Below are 27,948 nucleotides of genomic sequence, written 5' to 3' on the forward strand. Positions count from 1 at the left end.
TCCAGCTGCAAGAGAATTTGAAATCCTCCATTCGTGGCCACAATGATCCCATGATTTTATTTCACATCAGGACTTATTAGCCCCTAGGTGCAACACAGGGAAACAGACAGCATCAGAGGAGGACATGAAAGCAAAGTCTCCTCTCACCACTCCTCCTTTCCAGGCTGATGGTGGAGATAGCCTGGAAGGTTACCACCGTCCAGCACTGCCCCACCATGCCCCAAAACCTGCCTGAGTGCCATTATTTCAACATCCTCAGCACAGGGAAAATGAACACATTTGGGTGCTGGATGGACTCATCTGGACATGTGAGGGAGGAGGACAAGACAAGGCTACAGAGAAACATTCCAGTGTGGTGAGACGTGGGAAGGGCTGAATCGAAGAGCAGAGAAGCAAGCCCAGTGCTGAGAACAGAAACGCTCCTGGCAGCACATGCATTGAACAGCTTCTGTCAGGGACCTGCTCCCTTGAAAGCAATGGTGAGGGGCTGACCTGGGCTTCCGCTCTGACGGGCAGCCTATCATATGTTCCCTTCCCAGCAGGGCATGGTCAGCCCCACAAGCGGCCCCCATGTAACAACTGGTCACATGGGGAACTGGTGTTGTGCTGGCTGAAGCTTTGTTCTGCACCAGGGGTGGGCAATAGTTTCAGAAGGAGGGCCATTTCACACATTTTTAAGTGGCCCCAGGCCACCCCAGAAGGGGCAGGGTCTCAGGCAGAAGTAGAGTTGCCAGGTGTCCAGTATTGACCCAGACAGTCTGGTATTTTCACCTCCTGTCTGGTAAAAAAATTTCAGAAAGTCCCGGATACCTAAAATGTCCGGTATTTTCTGATTTTTCCCAGCCAGTAGGTGAAAATCCTGGGTGTTTACTGGGTTCTGCAGTGGAGCTGTGCAGCCCCGGAGCAGGGAGACAAGATGGCGGACAGTCACCAGCAAGCTGTTAGGGCTAAAAAGCCTCAAAAGCATTTTTTAAAGGGGCCATGCTTTTTTTTTTTTTAATGGAACTCTCGGGGTCTTTTTTTTTTTCCCCTCAACTTTTTCTGGCCCCCCCCAACAGATTTTGGGGGGGGTCAGTATTTTTGGTTAAACCCTAGGCAAAGGGGCAAGGCTAGGGCACTTCTCAGGCTCCCCTGCCCCAGACCCTGATTGGCCTGGGGGCAGGGGAAGCACGTGAAGTCTTTGCCACCGGCTCCCGCCTCCCCCCAGGCACCTAGAGAGAACTGCCAGCTGCGTGGAGACTTTCCATGCTCCCCCTGACCGCAGGCCAATCCGGGCCTGTGCATGGGGGAAATGCATGAAGTCTTCTCCCCCCCCCAACCACGCTGTAAGGGGCACACAGAGCCTAGAGAGAACCACCTCCTGGTCTTGATTGGCCATGGGGCAGGGGAGCAGCAGTGCGGCCACAGCCCAGATCCAGGCTACACAGGCTCTCTTGACCACCCCTACCCTACACTGAAGTGGGGTTGCTGGGTGTCCAGTATTCAACCAGACAGTCTGGTTTTTGGACCTTCTGTCCAGTAAAAAAATTCAGAAAATATCAGACATGTGCAACGTCCGGCGTTTTCTGGTTTTCCAGCTGGTCGCCCGCGGAAGCCTGGCGGGGGAAGTGGCTGGGAGGCAGGGCGCTGGGAGCCTCTGGTTGAGTCTGACGTAGGAGTGACGCCTTGGGGAGGAGGAGAAGCCCTGGCCGTACTCCTGAGCGCTATTCAAGCGCATTGTGGAGCCGTAGCTGGACTCGCTCATGCTTCGCCGGGACCATGCACAGGACAGGCAGCGCCCTGGGATCTGCATGTGCCTGGGTCAGTCCCGCTCCCCACCGGCCGATTCTCTCCTCCTCCTCCCCCCAGCCAGCCCTGCTCCCCCCAACATCTCCTCCCCCGATTGCCCCCAACCAGCCCTGCTTCCTGCCAGCTGCCCCTCCTCATCTCCTCCAGCCAGCCCCGCTGCCCCCGACCCCCTCTCACCAGTCCTGCTTTCCGTCCATCCCCTCCCGCCCAGCCAGCCCCACTTCCCTCCTGGCTGGTTTCTCCCTCCCCCAATTAAGTGTGTCCGGTATTTTTTCTGAAGCTATCTGGTAACCCTACACTGAAGCCCTCCCACTGATGTGCATGGGCATCACATTTGAGAGGGGCATAGGCAGGCCGCTGCCAAGCCCTTTCCCACCAGCTATTTTGTTCATCTTCACAATAAGCTCCTTCCCAGCCAGACCAGGTCTGATGCCACAGAGGGGTAGGGCCCATTTTTAAAGCACTGCAAAGCACTCCACTTCCATGGCCCTCCTCAGCAGAACATCCAAAGGAGCCCATCTGTACAAGAAGGGCTCCTTTAGCACTGCAGTGTCATCAAGGTTGGGGCTTGGGAAGAAAACTCGATCTTCCTTTGCTATCCTCCACCAGGGCAGCGGCACAGCCCAGGCACTAAGGTGGGAGCACAGATTCTGTGCCTGTTTCCGCCTAGTGAGGAATGGGGAAGAGGACACACGGGGGGGGGGGGGGGGGGGGGGGGGGGGGGTTGGGCTTTACTCAAAGGCTGTGTCTAGACTGGCCAGTTTTTCCGGAAAATCAGCCGCTTTTCCGGAAAAACTTGCCAGCTGTCTACACTGGCCGCTTGAATTTCTGCAAAAGCACTGACTTCCTACTGTAAGAAATCAGTGCTTCTTGCGGAAATACTATGCTGCTGCCGCCGTCTGGGCAAAAGTCCCTTTTGCGCAAAACTTTTGTGCAAAAGGGCCAGTGTAGACAGCTGAGATTTGTTTGCCATTTTCGTGTTCAGGGCTTTTTTGCAGAAATCGGGGCTTTTTTGCGGAAAAGCGTCCGTGCCAATCTAGGCGCTCTGTTCCGAAAATGTTTTTAATGGAAAAGTTTTCCGTTAAAAGCATTTCTGGAAAATCATGCCAGTCTAGACGTAGCCAAACAGAATGAAGCCACCAGACTGGGATGGCTCCCCCACTGCTGCGCTACAGATGAGCCTATTTGTAGATCTGCCCTGGCCAGCCCTCACACTGCACTGGCTGGGACAACAGCTACCCTAGCCTGGAGAGCACTACAGCAGGGACAAGCTGATTATTTTGGCAGGGTCAGTGACCCAGTATTTCCCTTAAAACCAGGGCGGGGAACCTGAGACCCAGGGCTGGATTCAGCCCCTGAGGCTCAGGGCTCCCCTCCTCCCAGCACTGGGGAGCCCCCACTGGTGCTACAGCCCCCCTACCATTTCCCTGTGGGACTGGAGCACACAAAATCTATTAGCCTAGCTCCCCCCCCCCCAGCCTCTGGTATGCAAGGAGCATGTGGGGAGCCTCTTGCCGCTTCTCAGTCAGAGGCCAAATCAGAGTTTGTTTGCGCTTCTCACCTGCGTTCAGCCCCCACCTGATTTCTCTGTGGGTCAATGGCCCACGACCCAAAACAGGTTCCCTGCCCCTGCCTTGAAACCATGCACTTCAAATGCAGAGAGCTGACTCAGTGGCCCCGGGAAGAAAGGTGCCCCCCCCCAACCTGTTAGCTAGACTTTGGCACCCCAGGTGTTTTCCTGGACTTACTAATGGGAACGTTAAAAAGAGCCGTATCCACAGTTAACTTAGGCTCTCTAGCTCAAGTCCCCTTACTGCACAAGCACAAAGGCCTCTGACCCATTTCTGCAGGAGTGCTAAGCCCAGGCTAGTTAACTGGGGAAGGGAGGCGGGGAAGGAGTAAGAGCCAAGGCTTTGCTCTAACTCAGGCTGAAGCCCACTTTGCAACAAGGACACACAAAAAGAATCACTCCAGGGCTGGTAGCCTCCAGTGGTTTCCCACAGTGGCCCCTGCAGGGTATGCATGTTCTCCCACAGCTGACAGAGGGAAAGCTTCTCAGGACACAAGAACCATATGCCAGTATTCCCTCATTTTTTCCAATCTACCTGCAGAATAAATTGGTATGTGTGCCAAGGCATGTGCGGATGTGCACCACTAGTAGAAACACATGCAGCTGACTCGGTGGCATTTGAGACAATGAGTACACACTTGGGGATATGCCCAAATTTAGCTGCCAATGACAGACCCTAGGATTTTACCACAGAAGTGACTATGTTATCAAACACCTGTCTTCTTCTGCAGCATGGTCTCACCCATTAGTTGGTCTGGTGGTGGCAGCACTGTCTGCAAACCTGGCCTTCCTCATGCTACAGTAGCTCATACCAGAAACTGGGGTTTTTGGAGCAGAGAATCCCAAGTTCTAGTTTGGCCAGGGGGAACACTGGCTGACAGGGGAGCCAGCCACAGTAGTATGTGAGCAAGATTCAGGTCCCTTCCCTCAAACACGGGTGTCAAGAGTGCAAACAGCCATTTGGCAGCCTGGCTCTTCTGGTCCAGCCCCAGGTAAGAACCATCTCCCCCTCCCCAAGGACATTTCTGAAAAGAAGAGGGAAAATTATCCTCTGGTCAGATTAAATAGCCCAACAAGAGGGAAACCCCAAATCACTCATGTGCAAGTTAGTTGTGAGGGCAGACTAGATGGGGGGGGGGGGGAGATGAACATCCACAAATATAAATGAATAAAGCAGATGCCTACCCTAGCGTGCTGACAGACAGACATACAGAAACACTGTAATCCTGCTACGGTGTAAACACAACACATGCTTTTCCCTGAATAGATCTTTCCTGCTTTCATCCAGCTTCACTGTGGAATCACCTAGTATCAGATCCAGCTGAGGACGCTGCACTTTGAGCATGGGCCCATGGATTTTCTGGCAAGCACTGGCTCCAACTAGGCTTGCAGGTGCACAACACCTCAGAAAGAAAATAAAAGCCACGAGATTAATGGCATGGTCTTTACAACCATGAGGCATGTGACAAACAGCCAGGCTGGCAGGTGCCATGACACCAGATCAGCAGCATTGCACACCCGGAGCGTAAGTCCAGCTGAGAGCAGCTCCAAGAAGGTGCAATTCCACAAGGTCACAGCTCCAGTCTGTTCCTGGGACAGGTAGGTCTGGGAACTGACTGCCTGTGGATTTTGTGCCCTAACCTCTGGAAGGAAAAAAAAAAAATCAGGCTCAGCTGAAAGAGGATGTCCCTGTGAGAGAAAGAGAGAGGATATTCTAGCAGTAGGATGTCCCTGCCACCCAGTGCAAAAGCCTGGGGCAGATTAAAAAAATACAATAAATTAAGACCAAAAAAAGTACGGTTATGAAAATAGAGAAATTGTTCCCTGGAAAGAATGAGGCATGGCAGAGACACCTTCCTTCCTCTGAACCCCACAACACCCCACTGCCTCATACTCTGCCCCCCAATAAACTGCAAAGACAGCAATATTTTGCCCCTGCATCATGGTCCCTAGCTGGCTGAGTGCCGGGTGTAAAATTCATCTCAGCCTGGCTGCTTTGGGGGAACACCAGCCTCCTTGAGGACATGTGAGAGATACAACTGCCTTTTTGGGCTCTGCAATATCAGAAGAACATCAAGAGAGAAAAACTAAGTCAGGGAAAGAGAGGCCTGAGGAAGGTGGGCTCTCCAATCTGTCATCCTGGCCTGGCAAAGGTCCCACCTCCCCAGCCATAGATGAATGCTCACTGCACTGGCACCCACCCTTGTATGAAACAGAAAATAAAGCTGTCATGATTCTATACTTTGGTATGTAACCTCCCCCTCCACCTGCCCAACACACCCATCTGTGTCTGTAAAACTCATTCAATCCCTCGTGTGCTCATCGTGTCATCCTTCCCAATGCTCCTGACACAGCAGAGGGATTTGAGAGGCGACTTGCAGAGCCTCGGCCGCTACAGCTTCTGTTGTCCTGACTGGATCCTCCTGAAGGCCTCCACGTCCAATGGGAGGTAGCAGCCTTGCCTGGAGTCCAGGAAGTACAGCCTGTCCTTCACCACAGTGGGGTCAAATCCCTCCCTGCGCAGCTCCATCTTCTGGAACTTGTAGGTGCCTGTGGTGGAAGCAGCAAGGGGTTAGGGACAGCAGTGGGGAAGGAAGGCGGCCTGTGGAGATCATGGCAGCTCCCTATGACTCCACTCCACCTTCTCGATAGGGGCCTCCTCTTTAGAAATCAAGCCTGCTACTAGCAACACCCACAAGGAGGGAATTAGCCCATCCAGCCCCTTATAAGATCCTGCCCATAGATGACGGAGATGGGACCAGAAGACATGGCCCTTGTGAGCAGAATTCTAAGGCTGTGCTGCACCTTTGGGCAACTCACCTAATGTCTCTCAGTGAATTGCCCCTATTCCAGCCAGGAAGACAGGATAACACTCCTGGCTGTTTGTCCATTAAAAAGGAAAGCAAGCTGGGCCCTCCAGCCGGGGCGGGCTCACCTGTCTTGTGGACTTCTGGCAGCACTCGCAGGAAGACGGGCCGGGCGTACAAGGGCAGGGCCTTCTTCAGCTCATTGGCAAAGCTCTCCAGGTTGCAGGAATTCTTGGAGTCAGCAATGGCTGCCATCCCCGCTTTCCCCTCGGTGCCTGGAACAGGACCGAAGGGGACACTCAGTCACTCACATGCCACCTCCCCCAGTCCGGGAGCAGCTTCAGCAAGCTAGATGCTCCATTAAATAATGCATCAGACATACAGTCTGTCCTTCAGCACCCCCCCCCCCACACACACACTTCAGCCCACAACAACGACCCCCTTGCCAGCATCTGCCTGTGGTTTGAATACACCTGCAGGGACCGAGTCTCTCGACACTGCATCCCCATCATCGGGCATGGTTTTGGCCAGATGCCATTGCCCTACAAGCCAAGGCACACCAGTGATGCCCAGTGGCCACCAATGTTCCCGCTAAGTTTTTCCTACTCATGTGCAGAACAAATTTTGTTGTGTGCCCCAAGGCATATGCAGATGTGCCCCACCAGTAGAAACAAATGCTGCAGGCTGTGAGCACTCTGCTCATCAACTGGGCAGCCCCTGAATCTCTCCTGGGTGGTCATCCAAGAGCTCATTTTACAGGGAACACTAGTGCCACCTCATCCCATTAGAGGTGCCTCTGACTGAGTTAACTCCCAAGATCAGTGACTGTGGGTTGACTCTGCCCTGCACCTTGTGTCATCATTTGCACCCAGGCAAATCAGAACAACTGGAAACTCTCACTTATAGCATGGCCTAGAGATGGGAAGTTCTGTGCCCCAATCCTGACCTTTCCTCCTCCTTCTCACATGAAGCAGGATTAACAACATGACTTCCAGGATGGAGGCCAGGGTTCAGGCACCATGTGCCAAAAGGATGAAAGCCTGTCACCCCTGCACCCAGGGCAAAGGAAGACTGGCAAGGGCTGCTCCCCTCAGCCTCGGTTACCTGGCACCTCCACCCCGTAGACGACGACGTCTGTCAGATGGAGGATGCGGCTCAGAGTCCCCTCCACCTCTGTCGTGGAGACGTTCTCGCCCTTCCAACGGAAGGTGTCCCCAGTGCGGTCCCGGAAGTACATGTAGCCGTATTCGTCCATCACCAGCACATCTCCTGGGGGAGCCAGAGGAAGTCAGAAGAGCGTAAAGGTTCCCAGGGTCGGCATTACTAGGACGCTGCTCTTCTAGAGCGCCCTCTACCCGGGGCTCTCCAAGCACTTCCTGAACATCCGCCTCATTATCCCCCACCTCGAGGTAGGTCCCGAGTGTTCGCTCCATTCAACAGCTAGGGACCTGACCTGCTATCAGGAGTTGTGAGCTGGGAATAGAACCCAGGAGAACTGGCTCTGGGGCTGCACAGAGCAGCGGAAGGAATCATGATCTGGTCACTGCAGTGACAGCCTGCGCTTAACAATACATCAAGATTCTGTCACTTGGACAAGTCACCAAGGGAACCACCTAGGAGAAATGGAGGAGGGGGGCAGTAGCTCTTTTAAAGTTTGAACCCCTGGATTTCACACTTGAAGTCTGCTTAAAGCTGCATGCCCTGGCTCCAGAGGCAGTTCTTAACTGCAACAGAGTTTGAGCTGCTTGCGCAGCTTTGTCTTGGGGATGGAGAGTTTGTTGTAAAAAGAGAGAGGCATGTGATTAAGAATAACAAAAGACTGGGCATTCAAGTAACTGAAGGGTTGTTAGATCATCATGAAAACATTGCCATGTACTTAAAATATGGGGGGGGGGGGGAAAGAGTAGCAATGAGTGTTGTGCTGCTGGGATTTGCATTTCAACCAGTACTTTTCAATTTATAAATGTTCTTGAAAAGGTGCAAACAATGAGATGGCAAAATTGGCAGATACTACAAAATTACTCAAAACAGGTAAGTTCAAAGCTGAACTGCAAAGACTCACAAAAGGATCTCACAGAACTGGATGATTGGGCAATACAAGGGCAGATGGAATTCAGTGTTGATAAATGCAAAGTAATGCATGTGGAAAAATATAATCCCAACTATACATACAAAAATGATGGGGTCTAAAATAGCTGTTACCACTCAAGAAAGATCTTGGAATCATTGTGGATAGTTCCCTGAAAACATCTGCTCAATGTGCAGTAGCAGTCTAAAAACTAAAAAATAACAGAATATTGGGAATCATTCGGAAAGGAATAGATAAGACAGAAAATATCATATTGCCTCTATATAAAGTCATGGAATGCCCACATCTTGAATAATGTATGCAGATTTGGTCACCCCATCTAAGAAAGATATACTGGATTCGGAAAATGTACAGAAAGGGCAACAGAAATGATTTGGGGTAGGGAACAGCTTCCATATGATTAACAAGGCTGGGACTTTTCAGCTTGGTAAGGGATGGGGGATATGTTAGAGGTCTAGAAAATCATGAGTGGAGTGGAAAAATAGAATAAGGAAATGTTATTTCCTCCTTCACTATAACAACACAAGAAGCTGACCCAGTTACATTTATAGGCAGCAGATTTAAAAAAAAAATTTTCCCAGTCAACCTGTGGAATTCTTTGCCAGGAGATGGTAAAAAGCCCAAACTATAACAGGGTTCCAATAAACACAAAATAAGTTCAAGGAGGATAGGTCCATCAATGGCTACTAGCCAGAGGGGCAGGAATGGTGCCCCAGCTTCTGTTTGTCAGAGGCTGGAAATGAATGACCGGAAAGGGATCATTTGATGATCCCTGTTCTGTTCACTCCCTCTGGGGCATCTAGCATTGATCACTGTTGGAAGACAGGATACTGGGGTAGATGGAGCATTGGTCTGACCCAGTATGGCCAGTCTGATCTCATATAGAGCCCAAATATATCTGCCCCCTGCAGACCTTACTCCACTTCCAGAGCTGAGAGACTGTCAGGACTCCTGGGCTCTTCCTCTGCAGTTAGTAACAAAATAATAATATACATTACAATGTTAAGGCTAACCAGTGTTCCCTAAGTGACTTGTCACAAGATGTCAGGATGAATATTAAAACTGAGTGGGTCTAATTTATTAGAATTTTCTTTCCTTTATATAGGATTTAGATACAGTGCTCCTGTCAGCTAATTGCTAAGGTGTCTGCCAAACAAGCTAGAGCTTTCCAGTGCCTTGGTAGTGCTAGAAGAGGTGATATATGTGTGGGGGGAGGGAGAGGAGAGGTGAATGGAATCATTCCTCTCCCAGTTTGCTGCTTGGCTTGTACTGTGCATGCTTAGTATCACTGTTGAAGCTGCTGTCCTCAGTCTGCCCCCCCATGCTCTCACTCTCTTCCCCCCCACCTCCATAAGGGCATGTACAGGTCACACCCTCCCATCAAAATCTGAAATGGCACCCCTGCAATTCACTTCCCCAGGAGGCCTCGTATGGATAAACTACCCAGCCCCAGCTCTTGGGTCAGGGAGAGGGGTTGGGATTCTTCATTCCTGTCTGCAGTGGCAGGTGGGGACTCTGGAAGGGCTAAGTGCAGTCAAGAAAGACTGCACAGGGACAGTAAGCAGAGGGTTAGCTAAAGGCCTCACTAGGACTAGCAAGGGGACCAAATGAACCCCTCCTCTCAGAGTGCACCTTCTGCAGCCAGGGGAAGGGCCCTCACCGGTAAGATACACCGAGTCCCCCTTGGTGAACACATCATGGCCGATCTTCTTGCTGGTGGCCGACTGGTTCAGGTACCCATCGAAGTGCAGCAGAGGGTTGCTCTGGATGATGCGTCCTACCAGCTGTCCCGGCTCCCCTGTGGGCAGAGAGTGAGGGATACGCTCAATCCCAGCCATTCTGCATGGCAGGCACATGTCCTGCCTTGGTGCAGGCCGGACAGTGGGCGGAGATGGCACTTTCAGGACACGCAGGCTCTGCTGTGCAAACAGCTGCTAGCGTCCTGGCGTCCCGCTTATCCTCAGCAAGCTTCCCCCATGCAGCCCTCCCAGCATGGCTCAACCCTGACTGAAAAGAATCTCCAACTGAGCTCCTCTCTCTATGGCCATTGTCTCCATGGCCCATTCAGAGCTTGGGCTCTCCACTAAACTGGCCCCAGGATGGCCAGGGAGTTCCAGTGATTGCAGAACCATTGGAAATGGGCTGAGAACCACCACACTCACTGCACATCCAACACCCAGTACCTGGTAACATTGTCTCACCCCTATTGAACTGGCAATTTCGACAACAACGTACAGACCCCACCGCTGGGGAACAGTGTCTAATGACAGCAGAGGATGCTTCTTGTCTCCGTTCTGATGAGTATCATCGGCACGTTCAGTCGCAAAGCAGGTCTCTAGTTCAGGGCTCACGTATGTGGGACAGAAGGACATACCAACAGACAGAGGCTGCTCCCCGCATCACTCCATCCCCCTTCACCTGGTTTACAGCGGATGCACAGTCCATCTGGCCCACGGATCAGCTCCATGGTGTCCTCGTCCACCCTCACCAAGGTGACAGGGTAAATCCCGGGCAAGATCCTACTGTTGAAGCCACAGGAACCAACCTGGAATTGACAGAAGGCAGAGACATAGTCCAATGGCAGCTGGAAGTCTCATTGTCCTCACCCTCGCTTCCCCCTGCTGCCAGCCCATGGGATTGGCCAGGATATATGAGAGAGAGAGACACAAATTGCTGCTTTCCCAAGGTCACTCAAAGCTCCCTGCCAATGTCAGCAGAAGGGCCTCACACCTGCCTGATGTCCCCAATGAAATCTGCTCCTGCCCCTAGAGCCTCACCATGGCCTGCTCTGACAGCCCTGTAGGCACAGAGCGCATGAGCCACCCCTCCAGGAGCACCAAGGTCACGTGTCTGCACAAGACATCATGGTCACTCTCAGCAGCTGAGGGGGAGGGTGGAGAGGAGGGAGGGCTGGGCTGCAGCAGGTGGGGAGATGCTGCAGCACTGGCAGAAAGACAGACACAGAGGGTGGGGTCCGTACGTTGTTGTCGAAATTGCCGAGGCTGCAGTTGCACTCAGTGGCACCATAGAACTCAGCGACTTGGGGGATCCCGAAGCGGGAGATGAATTCTTTCCAGATGGACATCCGCAGCCCGTTCCCAAGCGCCATGCGCACCCGGTGCTGCTGCTCCATCTCCTGGTACGGCTGGTTCAGGAGGTAGCGGCAGATCTCCCCAATGTACTGGACAATCTGCAGAAGAGAAGGGAAACATGACACACCCTTCGACAGCACCCTACACACAGGACCTGAGCACTTGAGGAGTGACAAGCCTCATTGTACGGATGGAGAAACAGAGACAGAAGAAGAGACTTGCCCCAGGTCACCCGGTGAGTCAGTGGCAGAGCCAGGAATGGCACCCAAGAGTCCTGCTTGTCTATTCTGTGCCTCCCACCTAGCTGGCTGCTTTCTCTTAGGTTGGAATACCTAGCCTGGCAATCCCTGTTTTGCTCGGAGGAGACAATACCAACTGCCCTTCAGAGCAGGATACAATAAAGAGCAGGAGCAAGGAAAGGATGGGGAATTACTTGGATTGTAAGCGCCTTGCAGCAGGGAGCTGCGTTTGGTCTGTGTTTGTGGAGCACCTAAGGCAGCAGGTACCTGGTTTGACTGGGGCGAAAGCTAACATCCCTCATCAGACCTTACAGTCATTGCCACAGGAAACTGTCAGCCAAAGCTTCTGTCTGAAGACATCCATGGCCTCCACTGAACAGACTCTCAGTGTTCTTCAGCCAGCTCTTCCCGTGCCCCCACCTGCCACTTGGCTCCTACACCCCACTGCCTCACCGTACAGTTGTACTTCACACAGTCGTCCCAGAAGTGAGAGGCTGAAAACTTCTTGCGGATCACCACAGTCATCCCCTGCAGGAGGCACTGGCCAATCCCGACAATGTTACCTGGGCAAGTGGGAGTGGAGGGGAAACCATTAACCTCCTGCTGCTGCCAACTGGACAGGCTGGCTTGAGAATACAGAGCCTTTCACTTTGAGGCATCTGGTTTGAATCCAGGGACCTCCATCCCAAGGCTGTTTGATGGCCTATGTGAGGGGAGCTGGAGGACTCAGGCGAGTTCTCAATGGGAGATGCCCATTTCCCAAAGTCACCATCACTAGATGGGCCCCCTTGATACCCACTTAGATCTCTAAGCATCTTACAGAGGAAAGAGAGCATCACTACCCGTTTTATATATGGAGAAACTGAGGGACACAGCCAGGTGGTGATATGCCCAAACTTACTCAGTGAAGAGTCAGGAACAGATCTCAGGGGTCTGTACTATCAGTTTCCTGATCTAGTCACTATCTGCCTCATGCGGGGCTCCCTGTGCTACAAGGTGGTTCCAATGGGATATATGAAGACCCCAGTCCTTCGCACTGATCCAGTGGGGGACAGCCAGACAAGTGTACAGCAGAGGATAGTTACAACAGTCCCTGGACTGCGAGACTGCTGTCGTGACAGGCAAGGACAAAGGAGGCAGAGGCTTGGGCGGGGAGATGCAGGAGCCAGGGCTCAGAGCATGCACAATGCTCAGTACCTGCAGCATGGTAGAGAGGGAGGCAGTCATACATCACGTCCTCTGGCCTCATGCGGAACCCGTAATACACCAGGGAGGCCATGCGATAGTACCTGGGGCAGAGTAAGTGAGTGCATCAGTAGCCATGTCAGAGCAACAGCCCAGCAGGGCCCTCTGCTGCTAGCGGGGGTCCAGATTAAGGCTGTTAAGAGGAAGGTAACTCAGTCATGAGTCAATAAGGGAAGGTGCTCAGAAGGAGCCGGGGCTCTGTTGTTTAAATGTAGTAAGAAACAGGCGTGCAGGCAGCCCAGCTCCTACAACATTTAAACTGCTGAGCTGTAACAGGGGTAGCTTCTGGACCTGGCATGAGCCACGACTGAGCCAGGTTTGCTAAGTCCCAGCTCGCACCGTGTCCAGCAGCCCCTGACTGCAGGGGGTCCCAGCAGGGAGTTGGAATTCTCCGTGGACAGGAGCTGCTGCCAGAGCAGCCTTCCCTGGCCCCCCTGCACAGCAGAGGGAGGGGAGAAAGCGGTACCGTGGAGACAGTGCTGGGGTAGAGGAACCAGCTTTTAAGCCGCTCCCCTCAGCACTGGCTCCTACTTCCTCCCTCCCTTGCTGCCTCTGATGTAGAGGCAGCAAGGGGTGGGGGGAATGCAAGTAGTCAGCTCGACTATCCGATAAGCCAAGGCTCTTTTACATCTCTAGTCCAGATCCCACTCCCATTCCCCTTGCATCCCTGCCCAACTCTCCCTTACCTGCAATTGACCACGATGGCTGCCTTGGGCATCCCCGTCGTGCCAGAGGTGTAGATGTAGAAGAGTTTATCTGGAGGGCAGGTGGGGAAGGCAGGCAGAGGATTCAGCCTCACATCAGCGTCTCACACCCCTTAGCACCTCGCACACTTTTCCCCCACAGAGCCAGCAGGGCTGGATCAGGCTACTGACCACTTGCTCCCTGCCCGGTGGCTACGGCCACCCCTCCTCAGGCTGCCATCAAGTCAGCTTGCCAAGCTGGCCTCACTCTTTGTACAGCACTACAGCACCTTGGGGCTCTTCACCACACCAGTGGGTTCAGGCCAGGTAAATACTCTGATGGGAGACCTCTGAAGAGATCAGTGCACTAAAACTCAGCTTCTGTCTCAGCGCTCAGCCCGGCTCACCCAACAGTATGATAGCCAACTTCCCAGCGCGCACAGAGCAGTCGGACATAAGCAGTACACCCGCCCCCTCTCTGCCGCTTACCTGCCTGGGGCTGGATTGGTTTCACTCCAGGGGGAGCTGCAGCAGATGAGCTGCTAGCGCTCTCGGATTACCCTTTGCCATTGCTGGATGACACATGGGAAGAGCACAGAGACCCTCTCCCTCCACACCTCGCAACATGGGACATACCTAGGAAGCCCTTCTTTGGAGGGCTTGGCAGGTGCCGAGAAGCCGTCTCTAGGAGGGGGTCCAGGTGTTCTGTGCCTGGGGGAGCGGATTCTGGTTTCCACTCTCCAGAGCAGAAGAGACGAATGGATTTCCCCACGGAGGGCTGAACCTCCTGCATGGCTGGGAAGGAAGGAGAGCACAGTGAGAGGTGGCGGGGGTTAAAGCGTACAAAGCCCCCTATTTTCAAAGCTGGCATTGCATCCATATCCTGCCCCAGCTCTGGTCTGCCTTCCCCCAGCCTGAGACAGCAACTGGCTCTCGCTTCACCCAGGCTAGGGTCTAGAGCAGCGACACTGACCCTAGAGCAGCGACACTGACCCTAGAGCAGTGTTTCTCAACCAGTGACATGAGTACCCTTAGGGATACTCGAGAGAAGTCCGGGGGGGGGGGTACGTCAACAACTGAAATTTGGAGAAAACTTAATTTTTGTTTTAAGTTTTACAGCGTTTTATTATTTTACACCCAAACATTTCATTGCCCACTCGGCTACAAATAAGTTGTTTAAACAAATGTGTTGCAACAGTAGAAAAAAATCTGTGTCTGAAAACTGTAGGTACTGGGGGGTACTTATTTTTTTTAAAAAAAGGGGTACTTTATTTATTTAAAAAAAAAAAAGTTGAGAAACTGCTCTAGAGAGCAGTGTCAGACTGTCCATGAAATTGCTGCCACCATAACTGGGAGGCTTCTGTCAGTCTCCAAACCTGGAATGTTCCTGATGGCCACAGCCTAGGACCATTTTAGGTTCTATTAAGAAAAAGAAAATCAAAAACTCCCGTTTCTCCTCTGCCCCATCAGTGTCTCAGGTGAATTCAACGCAGACGATGTTTGCGGACAACGCTGAGCAAAGGCCAGGAGAGCTGGAACGAGTGGTGCCTGGGGAGGTGTCAGCACCTCTGGCTTGGAGTAATAATAGATGAATGTTGGCTTCCCCCTACATAGGCTGTACCGTTCTGGGCAATGGCGTTTAGCCCGTCCCTCTACCATAAAATTGTTCCAGCACCCTGACTAAAACAAAATGGAGCCAAACTGCAGAGTGACCTCTGGGCACTGGAGCTGCAGGCAACCAGACAGCAAGTGTGAAATACTGGGACGGAAGTGGAAAAAGCCCCAAATATCAGGACTGTCCCTATAAAATTGGGACATCTGGTCACCAGAAGAGAATCCTAACAAATGTGAAATCTTGCTGTCGGGTGAAGAGACCAACAGTACCGACACATGATGGGGGAAGTCACCAAGCTGCCATAGCTCTCCCCAAAACGGGAGCTGGCTTTCATCCAGTCCTCTGACTTGACTCACTTGTGTGACCATATGCCATCAAGTCAACAAGTGACAGGGAAATATTCACAAGAGGGACTCAGGGGAAACAGCACTTTGTTTATCCGCAGTACAGGCAGGATGAGCTTCCCCCACATGGCCTTGCCAACATGCCTTATCCCTACTACAAAGGGACCAACTGTCAGGACAAGAGAAGTCCCTCTCTGTTTGGTGTTGGTTGCCCCTTAGCGGAGGGACCCAATAAGGACCAACTGGAGTAATGGCTTAGGTGACACTTGTCCACTGTGGTCAGGGCTGAGACCCAGCAAACTCATTTCACTAGGTGGCCAAACAGCTCTCAGGCCTGCTTTACACTGGCATAACTTCACCACAGAGGTAATGAGGCCCTCAGTCGCTACTGACCAGGACTGGATTTGAACCAGCAGCCTGGAGTGACAAGGACCAATCTCCTGAACCAACTACTGTATTTTCTGAGATTTGTTTTAGACTACCTCCAGGGCTGGAGCTTCCTTCTAGAGATGGCTCCACAACCTAACCACAGCCCCCCAGCTCCTGATATTCAGCCTAGGTTTTCCCAACTGCTTTAGTTCTTATATTCTAGTCCCTTGGGGCACATCTACACAGTAGGGCTAAAGCTGAAATAAGCTACGCAACTTGAGCTACATCAATTGCGTAGCTGAAGTCAAAATAGCTTATTTCGGCTTTTGGCGCTCTCTAGACAGCAGGAAGTCAAAGGTAGAACACTCTTCCTCTGACTTCCCTTACGCCTCATGAAACGAGGGCTACAGGAGTTGGAGTAAGAACTCCTCCAGCTCAACATCATGTCGAAATAGCTGCTTGTAGTGTAGACGCAGACTATGTTATTTCGGAATAATGTCCGTTATTCTGAGAACACTGCTGTGTAGAGGTACTCTTGGTTCATTCCAGATAGTGACTCTTCCTCTTGGGCATGTACCTGGCTCAGCCCTTGGCAGGGGGTTCCCTAATCCCATTGACTCATCACAAAGGCAGTAGCATATAGTGCAAAACCCCAGCCATAACCACAACAAGTTGGGAGGCTGCCAGAAAATGCCTGTTTTCATGGCAGCAAACTTCCTCTCCCCTGAACTGATCCGCTGGCAGAGAGACCCTGCCAGCAGCGGAGCCAGAGGGTTTCATGTCAGCAGCCACACTGGAATCACCCCACTGACCTCCCTACGGCAGCTCAGGGGCCCACCTTAGTAGCTGCAACTAATCTTACCACCAAAGAGACTAGCCGGCAAAGATGGGGTGGGGGTGGGGAGTGGAGGGAAGGAGCACAGTGCTGAGAGGCCCAAATAACATGCTTGGGAGTGGCAGGGATCTGGGCACACGACCAACTGGGGCCTCTCACCTTCCATCATCTCAGCCCCGAAAACCACAGCCTTGGAGTTGGAGATGTTGATGCAGTGCAGCAGGGCCTCCATGCGCAGGTGGGAGTTCACAAGCGCTGCCTCCACCCCAATCTTGGCCATCCCCAGCCAGAGGCCCACGTACTGGTTGCAGGACTCCATGAACAAGGCCACGACATCGCCGGAACGGAATCCCTGCTCATACAGGTAGTTGGCCACCTGGCTGGAGTACTCATCCAGCTGGCGGAAGGTCCAGCTCTCACCCGTTCCCTGGAAGATCAATGCCGTCTTCTCCGGGTACTTGTGCACCGTCTTCTGGAAGATCTTGGGAATGGTGTTCTTCTCCCTCACGTGCCGCCACACCTGCCACTTGACCCTCAGCAGGACTAGACCCGTGCTGCCAACCAAATGGCCAGAGGATTCTCTGCACTCATCCATGTGGAGGCCATGCAACTAGACCCAGCCTAGACTGCAGGCCTCCCTCCCATTGCTCAGGGGAAGCAGGGGATCTGGGTCATGTGGAGGGAGCAGGGATGCAGTGTTCCCATAGTCTATGGTGGCAGGAAAGAGCTTTCCAGAGGGACCCTTTATCACCAGGAACTGATTACACCCAAGAAGCAAGGAAGAGGTCAGAACCCAGCCACTTGCCCCAACCTGGGTTATGAAGGCTCCCACCACCTTGGGGCAGCAGATACTGTGCAACAGGCCAAGGAGCACCTTGTTCCCTCCTACTCACACCCCCCTGCTGCCTCCCTGGAAGCCAGCTCATCCTTGATCATAGTGCGTTCTTTTCTCAGGTCCCGGATGCAGACACCTGACTGCCAAGTCGTCAGGGACCGACTGAAGTACAAGGTCAGAGGCAGTCACCAGCCTCAGGCTTTCAGCTGCAATCATCTCGGGGAGACACGGTGAGAGATCCCAGCGAGATCCTGGGTCCCCAGTGAGACTCCCTCCCTTGCCTGGCAGGGGCTGAGACCCCCCTGCTGAGCTGCCCGGGGCTGAGCTGCAGGCAAGATGTTGGTATTTGGAGCACTCCACTCTCATTCCTGCCTTCCCCCAACCAGAGCAGGATGCTCCCCACATCTTGGCTGCCTCAGCTCCCCCTGCCTCGCTGAGGGTCACCTGAATGCAAACTGGGACAGAGGCAGATTGCCTTAGGACACTTACGTGATGTCCCTTCTTATTGTCTTGAAGACAATGCGCAGGAACTTCCATCCCCCAGAGCCCAAGTAGAATATGATGAGTGCAGGGATCACCTGGATCCAAGAGAGTTTCAGGACCAGCCTGAAGAGCACGAAGAGCGCGGTGAGGGCAGCCAGCCGCAACATCTCAGCCTGTCGGGGGAGAGAGTGGAGATCAGTCACCAGTTTTGTCTTTGATGATTCCCCAGAACAAACACCAACCTGGAGCAGGAGTGACAAAGAAACTGCAATTTCCCTGCCTTGGGAGCTGTCAAGGTGGGAGCAGGGAGGGAAAAATGGGCCAAGTCCCGCTCCCCTTACACAGGTCACACATGGCAATAAAGTAAGCAGGATTGAACCCCTGCATGGCACTCTGTTGGGCTTCCCTGAAAACTGATTGGTAGCAGCATATGAAGCCATCTGAAACAGCCATTGCCAGGATGTCTTCTGCCCCAGGCTGGGCCTGCACTTACCCCAAGCACAGCTCACCAGGGAGGTGTAGCTAGGGCTCCATCTGCTAGTTTGATAAGAATCAGTGGTGACCAGCCCTACTCAAAGCAGGCTGGCCATGAGCAGGTATCTGCCAGGACTGAGACCATAACAGCAACATGCAGGAACTAGAATTGTAATTAAATTTAGAGGGGAGGATGGGACACAGGATGGAACTGGGAGAAGGTAAAACGAGAGGATAAGAATGCAGGGATCGAGTCCAACGCTGTAACTAGGTATTTTTGCGCCTGGGGCAAAATATGAATGACGTACCCCCTCTCCTTGGGTTAGCCCGTGTCGCACTCTTTTGCGGCTTATTACTTTTACGTATTGTATCTTAGCGCTCCTGAGTATGATGCACCTCGGGCGAGTGTCCCACTTGCCCCGCCCTTGTTACGAACCTGATCGAGTCAGGCAGATCTCTCTTCTACAGCATTGTATGTTGAACTCAGTGGACCAAATCCCCTCTTGGAGTAAACTGGTGTCACTCCATTCATGTCGCACAGACATCTTTCAGCCAACCTAGCGGAGCTACGTTAATTTAATCTAGCAGAGATATGGTCCTTCCCACTTGGGGAGCTGAACATGGGGACATAATGAGAGACTGAGAGATATGTACCAGGAGCTAGAGCACAAGACTGGGAATCAGAGGCCTAATCCCAGTTCTGACACATGCGCTTTCTCTGTGGCTTTGGACAAGTTCCACCATCTCCCTGCCTCCGTTTCCCCACACATGAAACAGTGATAATATGCATGGGACCATTGTGCAGGTGTCAGACATGTCACTGATGCAGTGCTTTCTGGTCAAGGATGAGGTTTCAAACTAGCAGGTAGCTAGCAGAATAGACTTCACTAGCATGCCCAAAGACTACAGACTCAGGTAAGATACAAAGGCACCCAAGTCATGTTCATTGTCAAACAAAGTACGTTAATAGTTGTCGGTAGCCAGATGGCCTCCGAGCCCCTATGCATTTGTACCGGCCTTCATGCTTTCCTCTCAAGGGGCACAGGGTAATGCCAGGGCAACCTCAAGCCACAAGCACAAACACTCTCCCCTACGGGTCAGCTGTGACTTTCTTGCATTACCATCTCCCCCGCAATCCTCCTCACTGACAGCCAGACCAGGTGGGGAGACTACTCCTGTGGGTTGACATTTCCACTGGCAGTGGCACAGTAGGGCAGCAATTTAGAGGATCCTTCTCCATAACAGCAGAACATCCAGTGGGGAAGGCAACCACAGGCTAATCTCCCACAGCGGTCAAGGTCCCACAAGCAAGGCTGGTGCTTCACACAAGCGCAGGGTGAAAGGGAAGAAAATTAAACACATTATTTCTTATTCACTCTTGCAAATCAATGTAGCTGATCAGGCTAAACCGCTTGCTTGCCTATAGTAGGGATATAAGTGACTAGTCAAGTAGTCGACTACCCGATAAGCCTAGGCTTATCAGGTAGTCAAGTCACTACTCGACTAGTCACTTCCCCCATCCCTTACTGCCGCTATCAGAGGGTACATCTAGACTAGACTTTTGTCGACAGATACTGTCGACAAAGCTTCTGTCGACAAAGAGCGTCTAGACTACATTCAGTTCTGTCGACAAAGCAAGCTGCTTTGTCGACAAAAGCCTGTAGTCTAGACGTACCCCTAGATGCAATAACACCTTCTGTCTACAGAACTCCGTCGACAAAAGGCGTTATGCCTTGTAAAATTAGGTTTACCAGCGTCGACAAAACTGCTGAGTTCTGTCGACATTATGTCGACAGAACTCAGCGGTAGTGTAGACGCAGGTATAGTTTTGTCGACAAAAGTCCACTTTTGTCGACAAAACTCTGTAGTCTAGATACACCCAGAGGCAGCAAGGGGAGGGGAGAGCAGGAGCAGGTGCTGGATGGAACCAGCTTAAAAGCTGGTTCCCCCCAGCACTGTCTCCGCGGGGCAGGAAGGGGAAGCGCAGGGGACCCAACTTGCACTGGGACTGAGCAGTCCTGGCTCATGCTGGGTCTCAAACATGCATCTCTGCTTTTTAAATGTAGCAAGAGCCACCAGGCTTGTGCTGGGTCCCAGACACTGCTCTTCTGTGCCTGGCGGCCCCTACTAATTTAAAAGCAGAGGTGCAGCATCTGGAACCCCAGGGTAAACCAGGACTCAGCTGTCCTGGTTCACGCCCAGTCCCAGACCCTCTGCCTTTTAAATGTAGTAAGAGGGGAAGGCAACCACAAGCTAATCTCCCACAGCGGTCAAGGTCCCACAAGCAAGCTCTTACTATATTTAAAAAGCAGAACCGCAACTAACCCCCTTATCGACTAACTAAGTAGTCAATGGAAATTCCATCAACTACTCAATTAGCTTACTAACTGCTATTTAACATCCCTAGCCTATAGATATATTTTCTGTCTTATTTCCTTATGGTTTGATTATATGCTTATTAATATAGTACAAAAAGTTTATATTCTAAAGTAGTTTGGCTGTAACACAAGAGACTTACAGGCCACTTCCTGTATGCTGAACCATGGCAAAGCTAGCATGCACATGCCTGGGACCTTTCACCCAAATAGCAAAGTCAATGTATTCAGGACCTTCCACTTAGATAAAGCAGCCTTCAATGGCATAGGGGCTACCCTCAAACTTAACAAGTACATCACGTCTTTGGAAAAAACCCAAATAATCAATTAAAATAAAATAACCATGTAGGAAAATAACAAATGTGATACACAATCATAGAAGGGGACATGTAACAAACTGACACATGATAATAAGTTGAGATCAATGCTATACTGACCTATAGGAAAAGACACTTCACAATTAGTAAGGTGAGGAAATACGAATAAAGAGAGAGACTTCACCTACTGAATATGCATCAAACAGAACATCAGTGTAATATATTATAAAAGTGGCATCCCAGCCTGGGGGCAGTAGGAGGAGATTTAGGAGGTGCCAGAATGATGTCCCCTGGTGACAATGGGAAGGGTAACGAGGAAGATGAAGGCTAACACTTCAGGCCGTTCTAGAAGGAACAGTGTAAGTATGTGGCATGGAAATTCAGATGTACAGTCTGTCTATTTTGTGCAGTTGTGGTGTTTGTGATTGTGCTACATGTGTTAATAAACTAAATCTGTAAATATTCAAGAGTTCTGCTCGCATGAGTGTTCCACCTGTGTACACCAGGGTTCTCAACCACAGATTAATTTAAATACTGGGACTGATCCTGGGACAACCCTCAAAGTGACAACTGGAAATTAATCGATACAGTGAATACAACATCTAAAGATTGGGCAGCACAGATTTAACGACCCTGAACTGGCAGACACCTTTGACCCACAGTGATTGGGGCAACAATGGATCTCCTCACAATTACAAGCTCGGACCAGGAACCTTTTAGTTCTCTGGACCCAGGAGAAGTCTGGGGGGGGAGGGGCAGTGCTCTGTGCAATCATCCCCTGGCTCTTACTCTCTCCAGACAAACATGGGAGCTTGGCTGCTTTTGAGCTCACTGGAGGAGACATCTCTTTGGCATCACACACTTCTCCCAGTCCTCTGAGGCTAGCAAGAGCACTGCTGAGGGCTGCAGAGAATACCCTGAAGATGGTCTGTTAATGCAGAAACCTAACCCAGGGGGATGTGGGCCAACAACATGATGATGCACGGGGGGAGGGAGAGCTAACTGCTGACTGGATCCCCTAGGCCACAGGCGAGAACACTTTTTGGGTTGGGGGCCACTGATCCACAGAAAAATCACACACAAGTGAGAAGCAGAACAAAAACCTCACCATGGCCCCCGACTGAGAAGGAGAAAGATAATCCCCCACATTTCCCCTCACACACCAGAGCCTGGGGTGAGCCAAGCCCAGTAGATTTTGTGCACTACAGCCCCCAGGGAGAGCAGTAGGGGGGCTGGAGCACCAGTATGGGCTCTCCAATGCTGGAAGGGTGGAGGGGGGCTGAACCTAAGGGGCCGGAACCAGGCAAGCTGAGGGCCGCAGCTGGCCCCAGTCACAGATAGCCATTCCTCACCCCTTGTTCTAAGCACTCCTGTAACATGCATATATGACTACGGACTCAGATTTCCTGGGAATGTTGTGTGCAATCCTTCCAGGTTCAAGGATCCCAGACTTCCAAACTTCCATCCCTCTTGTTGCGTATTAACATCCATCAAACTCTCCTCTTACCCTTCTCCTTCTGAAAGCTCCCAAGACCCCCATTCCCTGAGATACTAAGCTGTAATGACCTCTCCAACATATCCCACATTCTGCCTTTCAGCTGGGCAGGACCTACTCTTTGTTTGGCTCCAGTCACCAACTGCACACAGTGTTGTGCTTTAGTGATTTTATCCAGGGAAGGGCTGGAGAAGCAGAGCTTCTAGGTTCTGTTCCTGGCTCTTCCCAGAACCTCCCTGATCTGGAAGATGGGGCTAATGGGCAGAGTCACAGATAGCCAAGATAATAAGGCAGGCAGGCATTTGTATCGCAGAAGTTCTGAGAGGCCCCAGGCAGGGTCAGGAGAACCCTACGTGCTTGGTACTGTATAAGGGCTGCTTATTTCAGAGGGAAGTACTATTCACTATTGTCCGCTGTAGCCTATCTGCAGGCAAACCCCTGCACCCACAAGGAACCCTACTGACCTCAGAGGGCTGCCATGCAGGGGATCTGATGGGGCCTTCCCCTGAGCCATGGTTAGCTTCTTTCCAGGGGTATCAGACTCACAAACCTCCTACAACCAGCATCTAACGCAATCACAGTATGCTGTGAGCACCCTGTTCTTCAAAGCACCAAGTCTGTCTGTCCCTCTCTTGCCAGTCCCCCCATTTTCTGATGCATTTGGCTTTCCAACCCCAAGCTGGCTGTGTGCCAAGAAGAGGACACACTTAACTAAGTCACTCCATATGCCAGCAGAAAGGAGAGTCAGATCATAAGATACAGAGGTCCTGGGATTGCAGCACTCAGGCCAGGAGCAAAACTACCTGAATTACATGTCCTGGAACATCCTCAGGGCCTCTCAGCCACCTCTCAAAGCATCAAGGTGCAGGAGCTGCTCCCAAGACAACAGGCTGAGATGTTGAACCCATGCTGGTTTCTGCTCCTTCCCGGCATAAAGTGCAAGCCTGGGAGGCATTGCTCCAACCAGGGCTTCATCGCCCATTTGATTTTTATATTAGGAATTCAGGTCTTGTCTGGCTGCACCAGCATGAGGAAAATTAGGGTTGATAACTTGCTTGCCGCAGGGCACGGGGGCATTCTGTGATTGTGACCGCTCCTAGTTCTCCTAGTACAGAGGAGACCTTTGGAGCCTGGAAAGCCAATGAGAATCAGCCCAGGAGCCAACTGAGGCAAGCAGATGGGAAAGCAAGGGAGTTAGCCAGGCAGGTTCCAACTCTTTCTGGCTAGCTTGTTTCTGTGAATACTTATTTAGCTGCAGTGCCTCATGCCTCCATTCATTGGGGGTGAGAGATCCCAGATATTATCCCCAGAGCTTTCCCCAGACAAAGCATAGGACAGGCCTGGTTGTCCTGAAATGTCTATGGGGCAAAACAATGGGATTGTGGACCACTGAAGGTGAAGGACACCCAAAGATAGAGATGGTTACTGCTATGCAAGGTGCCTGTAACACCCTCTTTTCCAGGAAACCACCAATGCCCCAAAAGTAAGCAGTGCTTGCTATGGAGAGAACACACCTCCTGCAGCTGTAGGGTGAGTGGATTCGACATGTGACCTCACTGGAGGACCTGCCCTCCGTGGTAAGGGGGGGGGGGAAATGCAAATGGCTCCTCCCTTCCCCAGAGTCACACGTATGTGTCAATGAAGCTTGGCTGTTCTTGAGTGACTCCAGCTTCCATACCTCCCCTTGCCTAGCATAGGAACAATGCTTCAACATCAAAGGAGATCTGAGCAGGATCTTGTATCCTGTTGACTCTCATTTCAGTACTCAGCCAGAAAAGGCAAGATCCACTTAGAATCATAGAGCTGGAAGAGACCCCAGGGGAAAAAAACCCCCAAAGAGTCAAACAAGCTCAGCACACAGCAAGAAAACCCCAAACACAAACACAAATACACACTACAGACAGCCATTTCCCTCAAGGGTCCTGTATTAGCTTCTTCCTTTATCTGGAGAACTCCCTCTCCAAACTCCCTGTTAACAGCCCCTGTTCGCAAGTTCCCTGGTCACTGACTCATTCCTTTATAAAACCCTGGACTAGACTTGTCAGAGACGGAGCAGCCAGGTTTCTAGGAGATCCCACAATCTAGCCCACCTCATGGTTCCCATCCACAGTTGTGCCAGTCTTTCCTTCCAAACTCTTCTGTCATGTGGTGGTCCCCTGAAAACCTTTTCCAGCCTCAGTAACAGACCACGAGCGCTACTATATCAGGTGATCTGAACCCACCACTACACTTGATTATGTCCCTTCAGCAGATCACTACCTGGAGTGTTATTTGCATGCTATTTATGATCAGTAGCCTTCACCTGCTACTGAGGAAGAGTACTGTATTAGTGCCAGCCCACCCACCTTCAGCCTTCAGATTCCCTGCTTTCCTCCCTGACACATCCTTCTTGTCTGCTTTTGTGGTCCCAGCTGCTGGGGTTAGTTCCATCCAACTAGCCCCTCAGACAGTTAAGTTGCACCCTCTGCCAACTGCCTTTCAATCAGGACTCAAGTAATGCACACTGGCCAGGGTCTGAGTAACAGGATACTGAGTCAACTCCTGACATCCTGTTACACTTTCTTTCTCTGGCCTTGCCCCATCAGCATCAGCCATGCCAGCACTCCTCCTATCACACCATCAGTGCTGACTGACTCCTCCCTCTTCACCAAATGCTGTCACCTTGTTGTTTGCAATAGCTCCAAAAATCCATCCCTTCCTCTCTATCCAGATGACAGCTCATCCTCTGGGAATTTCAGATGCAAGCACATCGTATGGCATGCTTCTCCCTCCCCCTTAAACCAGCTAAAATACAACTGCTAAGACTACTGCTCTCGCCAGGTCTTCCCCATTATTTAACCTCTCCACTGACTTCCATTCTTTTATGGCAGTGGTCTCCAACCTTTTTACACCCAAGATCACTTTTTAAGTCTCAGAACAGGCAAAGATCTACTGCCCCGCCCCTTCCTTGAAGCCCCGCCTACATTACATGAGGAAATCTAATGTAAATGTACTGCGCAGGTGCGCAGTTCAGAGAGGGCTCAAGAGCTACTCTTAGAGCCCCTGAGATCTACTGGTAGATCGCAATCTACTGGCTGGTGACCACAGTTTTATGGCATTAAATTCAGGTTTCTCTTCATTTCCACAGCTCTCCCTGGTTTCACCCATTTCTCTCATTCCACCCCCTGCAGCATTCCTTCCTGCCATCTTCTCTCCCACACATACAGCAGCTATTATGGATCCTACTAAACCCTCCCGACAGAGGCAACAGGCCCACAAATAAAATAGACACACACAGAGACCCTTTCAAATGGGAATCTCAAAGTACCTCCCAGGTCCAATAAACCCTCACAGTTCCACTGCTGCCTATAAGACCGATTATCCTCCAATGCAGGCTGAGCAAGGCCGGGTTACGGAACACACAAGCCTGCAAGCTTCAGGGAAATAGAGAAAGTTTGGGCAAGACTCATGGCTGATGTCAGTAGGTGTGGACCGTGAACTTGGACCACCTCTTTCTACGGAAGCTAAACGAAAGGGGGCAGTTCCCAGTCAAGTGTTACTAGCTCTCAGCTGAGCCACCTGTGCTTACCTACATTGGCTCTGCTCCTTTGTCAGGGGCTGAAATAATGTGTCAGTACAACCTCTTACATTATCCAACCAAGTGCAAGGATCATAGCAGAGTCATAAAAAGAGATGATTGTCCTTAACTGGGCCTGCTCTGCAGATGCCCCTATGATAAAGAAAGATACAGAGGTTCAATGGTTTACTCTTCTCTGATAAAAGAATGTAAAGGGGAGGGTGTGGAAATCAGCAGCATTGTTCAAGCAAGCCCTTCCCGACCTACTGGACAGGAATGACAGGGACAGGATTTGACCATGACCATCAGAGAGATACTGCAACTAGCAAAGCTTAAGAGGGGTTGGGTTTTTTTTGGGGGGGGGGGGAGAAGGGAAGAGGCTTAGGTCAAAGAGCTGCCTTCCCTTCTGGATCACAGAGAGCCCAGCATACTTTTGGATGCTTTGTGAACAGCAGCAGTATGCACCAAGCCCTGTTTCATGCTACAAGAAAGCATTGCTTATATTTAGGCAACACAGGGGTTAAACTAAGAATACAATGCATGTCCCAAGCTTTTGTCCTCCTTTTAGTCTCTGCACTGTTTCAGGATGCCTAACAGGCTTTGCCACCAAACTCAGCACCTTTCTCTGGTTTCTTTCAGAAAGGAGCTGTGCATTCTCTACCTAGCTAGAATACACAAGACCTGCTTACACAAGGAAACAAGAGCTCCACAGCTTGCTAGGCTGTCATATTAGGCAGTCTCACACAGCCACCTGACTGGGGTCTAAACGGCCCATTGCAGCACAGCAGATCATCTATCCAAGGGCAGCTTCTTTTCTCTTTCAAACTACTGACACTGGAGGCTAGAAGCAAGAGGGGGACTACAGTCCAGTGCCTGAGGAGAGGCGACAGCAATTTCCCATTCCCCTTCCTTTCAGCATCCCGGTCTGGCACCACCCATACGCCAATCCGGCTCAAGCATGGCAAAGAGCCTAAACCCTCTTTCCAAGCCCCCATCAAACAATGGTTCATCCCACACCCTTCCCCATTTCACAGCATCCTCTCCCCACAGAAAGACACACACAGAAAGGCAGCGGGGGGTTTCTCAACCAACACCAGCCCCCTAGACCTGGGGGGCGGGGATCTCTGTACCTGGCCGAGTCAGCAGCACGCTGCTTTGTGGGGAGAGCCTCCCAACAAGGGGAGGAGAAGGTCAGCGGAGCCGGAACACGCCCCCCCCCCCAATCTCTCCCGATCCCAACAGCAAGGCTCCCTGCCCCGGCCAGGGCTGAGCCAAGGAGCAGCAGCTGCCCTGGGGGACTCACGGCTGGGACCGGGGCGCTGCACGCCGGGCCCACAGCCCCCCCTTACCCCCGGCCGACAGGCCGCGCCGCTCCCCAAGCGGACACCGCGCGGCGGCTGCTGCCTTCTCCCCAGCCAGGCAGCGGCTGTCAGCTCCGCATCTCCCCGCGCAGACGGGACCGGGCGCGGCGCGAGCTGCGCTTCCTACAGGGGCCGCGCCGGCGTCTTCCAGCTGCTGCCGCCGCTGCCAAGCTCCCCCTGCCCAGGGAACCAGCCGTGCCGCAATGGGGGCGGGGCCGAGAGCCGCGTGGCATGCTGGGAGCTGTAGTCTTTTTTGGTCCACGTCCTGCACGTGGTCCCTACAGAAAGGAGCTGGCGCTTCACGCCCCTCTTTGTACTTTCCGGGCATTGTTCTCCCCCCCCCCCAGCTGGTTCCCCTTCCCCCCGTCCCCCACCC

General features: G+C 51.9%; 1 protein-coding gene across 7 annotated transcripts; it reads right to left on the reverse strand.

Annotated features, from left to right (window-relative positions):
- Positions 1-27,795, reverse strand: SLC27A4 (solute carrier family 27 member 4). 7 transcript variants are annotated; one of them, XM_075905880.1, is made up of 14 exons: positions 27,561-27,785; positions 26,224-26,364; positions 18,001-18,167; positions 16,836-17,230; positions 14,150-14,308; positions 13,517-13,586; positions 12,783-12,874; positions 12,039-12,148; positions 11,235-11,444; positions 10,673-10,799; positions 9,915-10,052; positions 7,270-7,434; positions 6,294-6,440; positions 1-5,908 (listed from the first exon to the last, which is right to left on the reverse strand). In XM_075905880.1, exons 3-14 carry the CDS (start codon positions 18,159-18,161, stop codon positions 5,751-5,753), a joined length of 1,932 nt encoding a protein of 643 aa, XP_075761995.1. In that variant the 5' UTR covers positions 18,162-18,167; positions 26,224-26,364; positions 27,561-27,785; the 3' UTR covers positions 1-5,750. The 7 variants fall into 7 exon arrangements, 6 of the variants coding, with proteins under 6 accessions (XP_075761995.1, XP_075761997.1, XP_075761994.1 ...); XR_012897246.1 differs by lacking the exons at positions 26,224-26,364; positions 27,561-27,785 and having other exon boundaries at positions 1-5,001; positions 5,639-5,908; positions 18,001-24,994; XM_075905882.1 differs by lacking the exon at positions 26,224-26,364 and having other exon boundaries at positions 27,700-27,795.
- Positions 27,796-27,948: the final 153 nt, after the last annotated feature.

Source organism: Pelodiscus sinensis, chromosome 22 (genome assembly GCF_049634645.1).
Source record: "Pelodiscus sinensis isolate JC-2024 chromosome 22, ASM4963464v1, whole genome shotgun sequence".
In the NCBI taxonomy this organism is placed as follows: Eukaryota; Metazoa; Chordata; order Testudines; family Trionychidae; genus Pelodiscus; species Pelodiscus sinensis.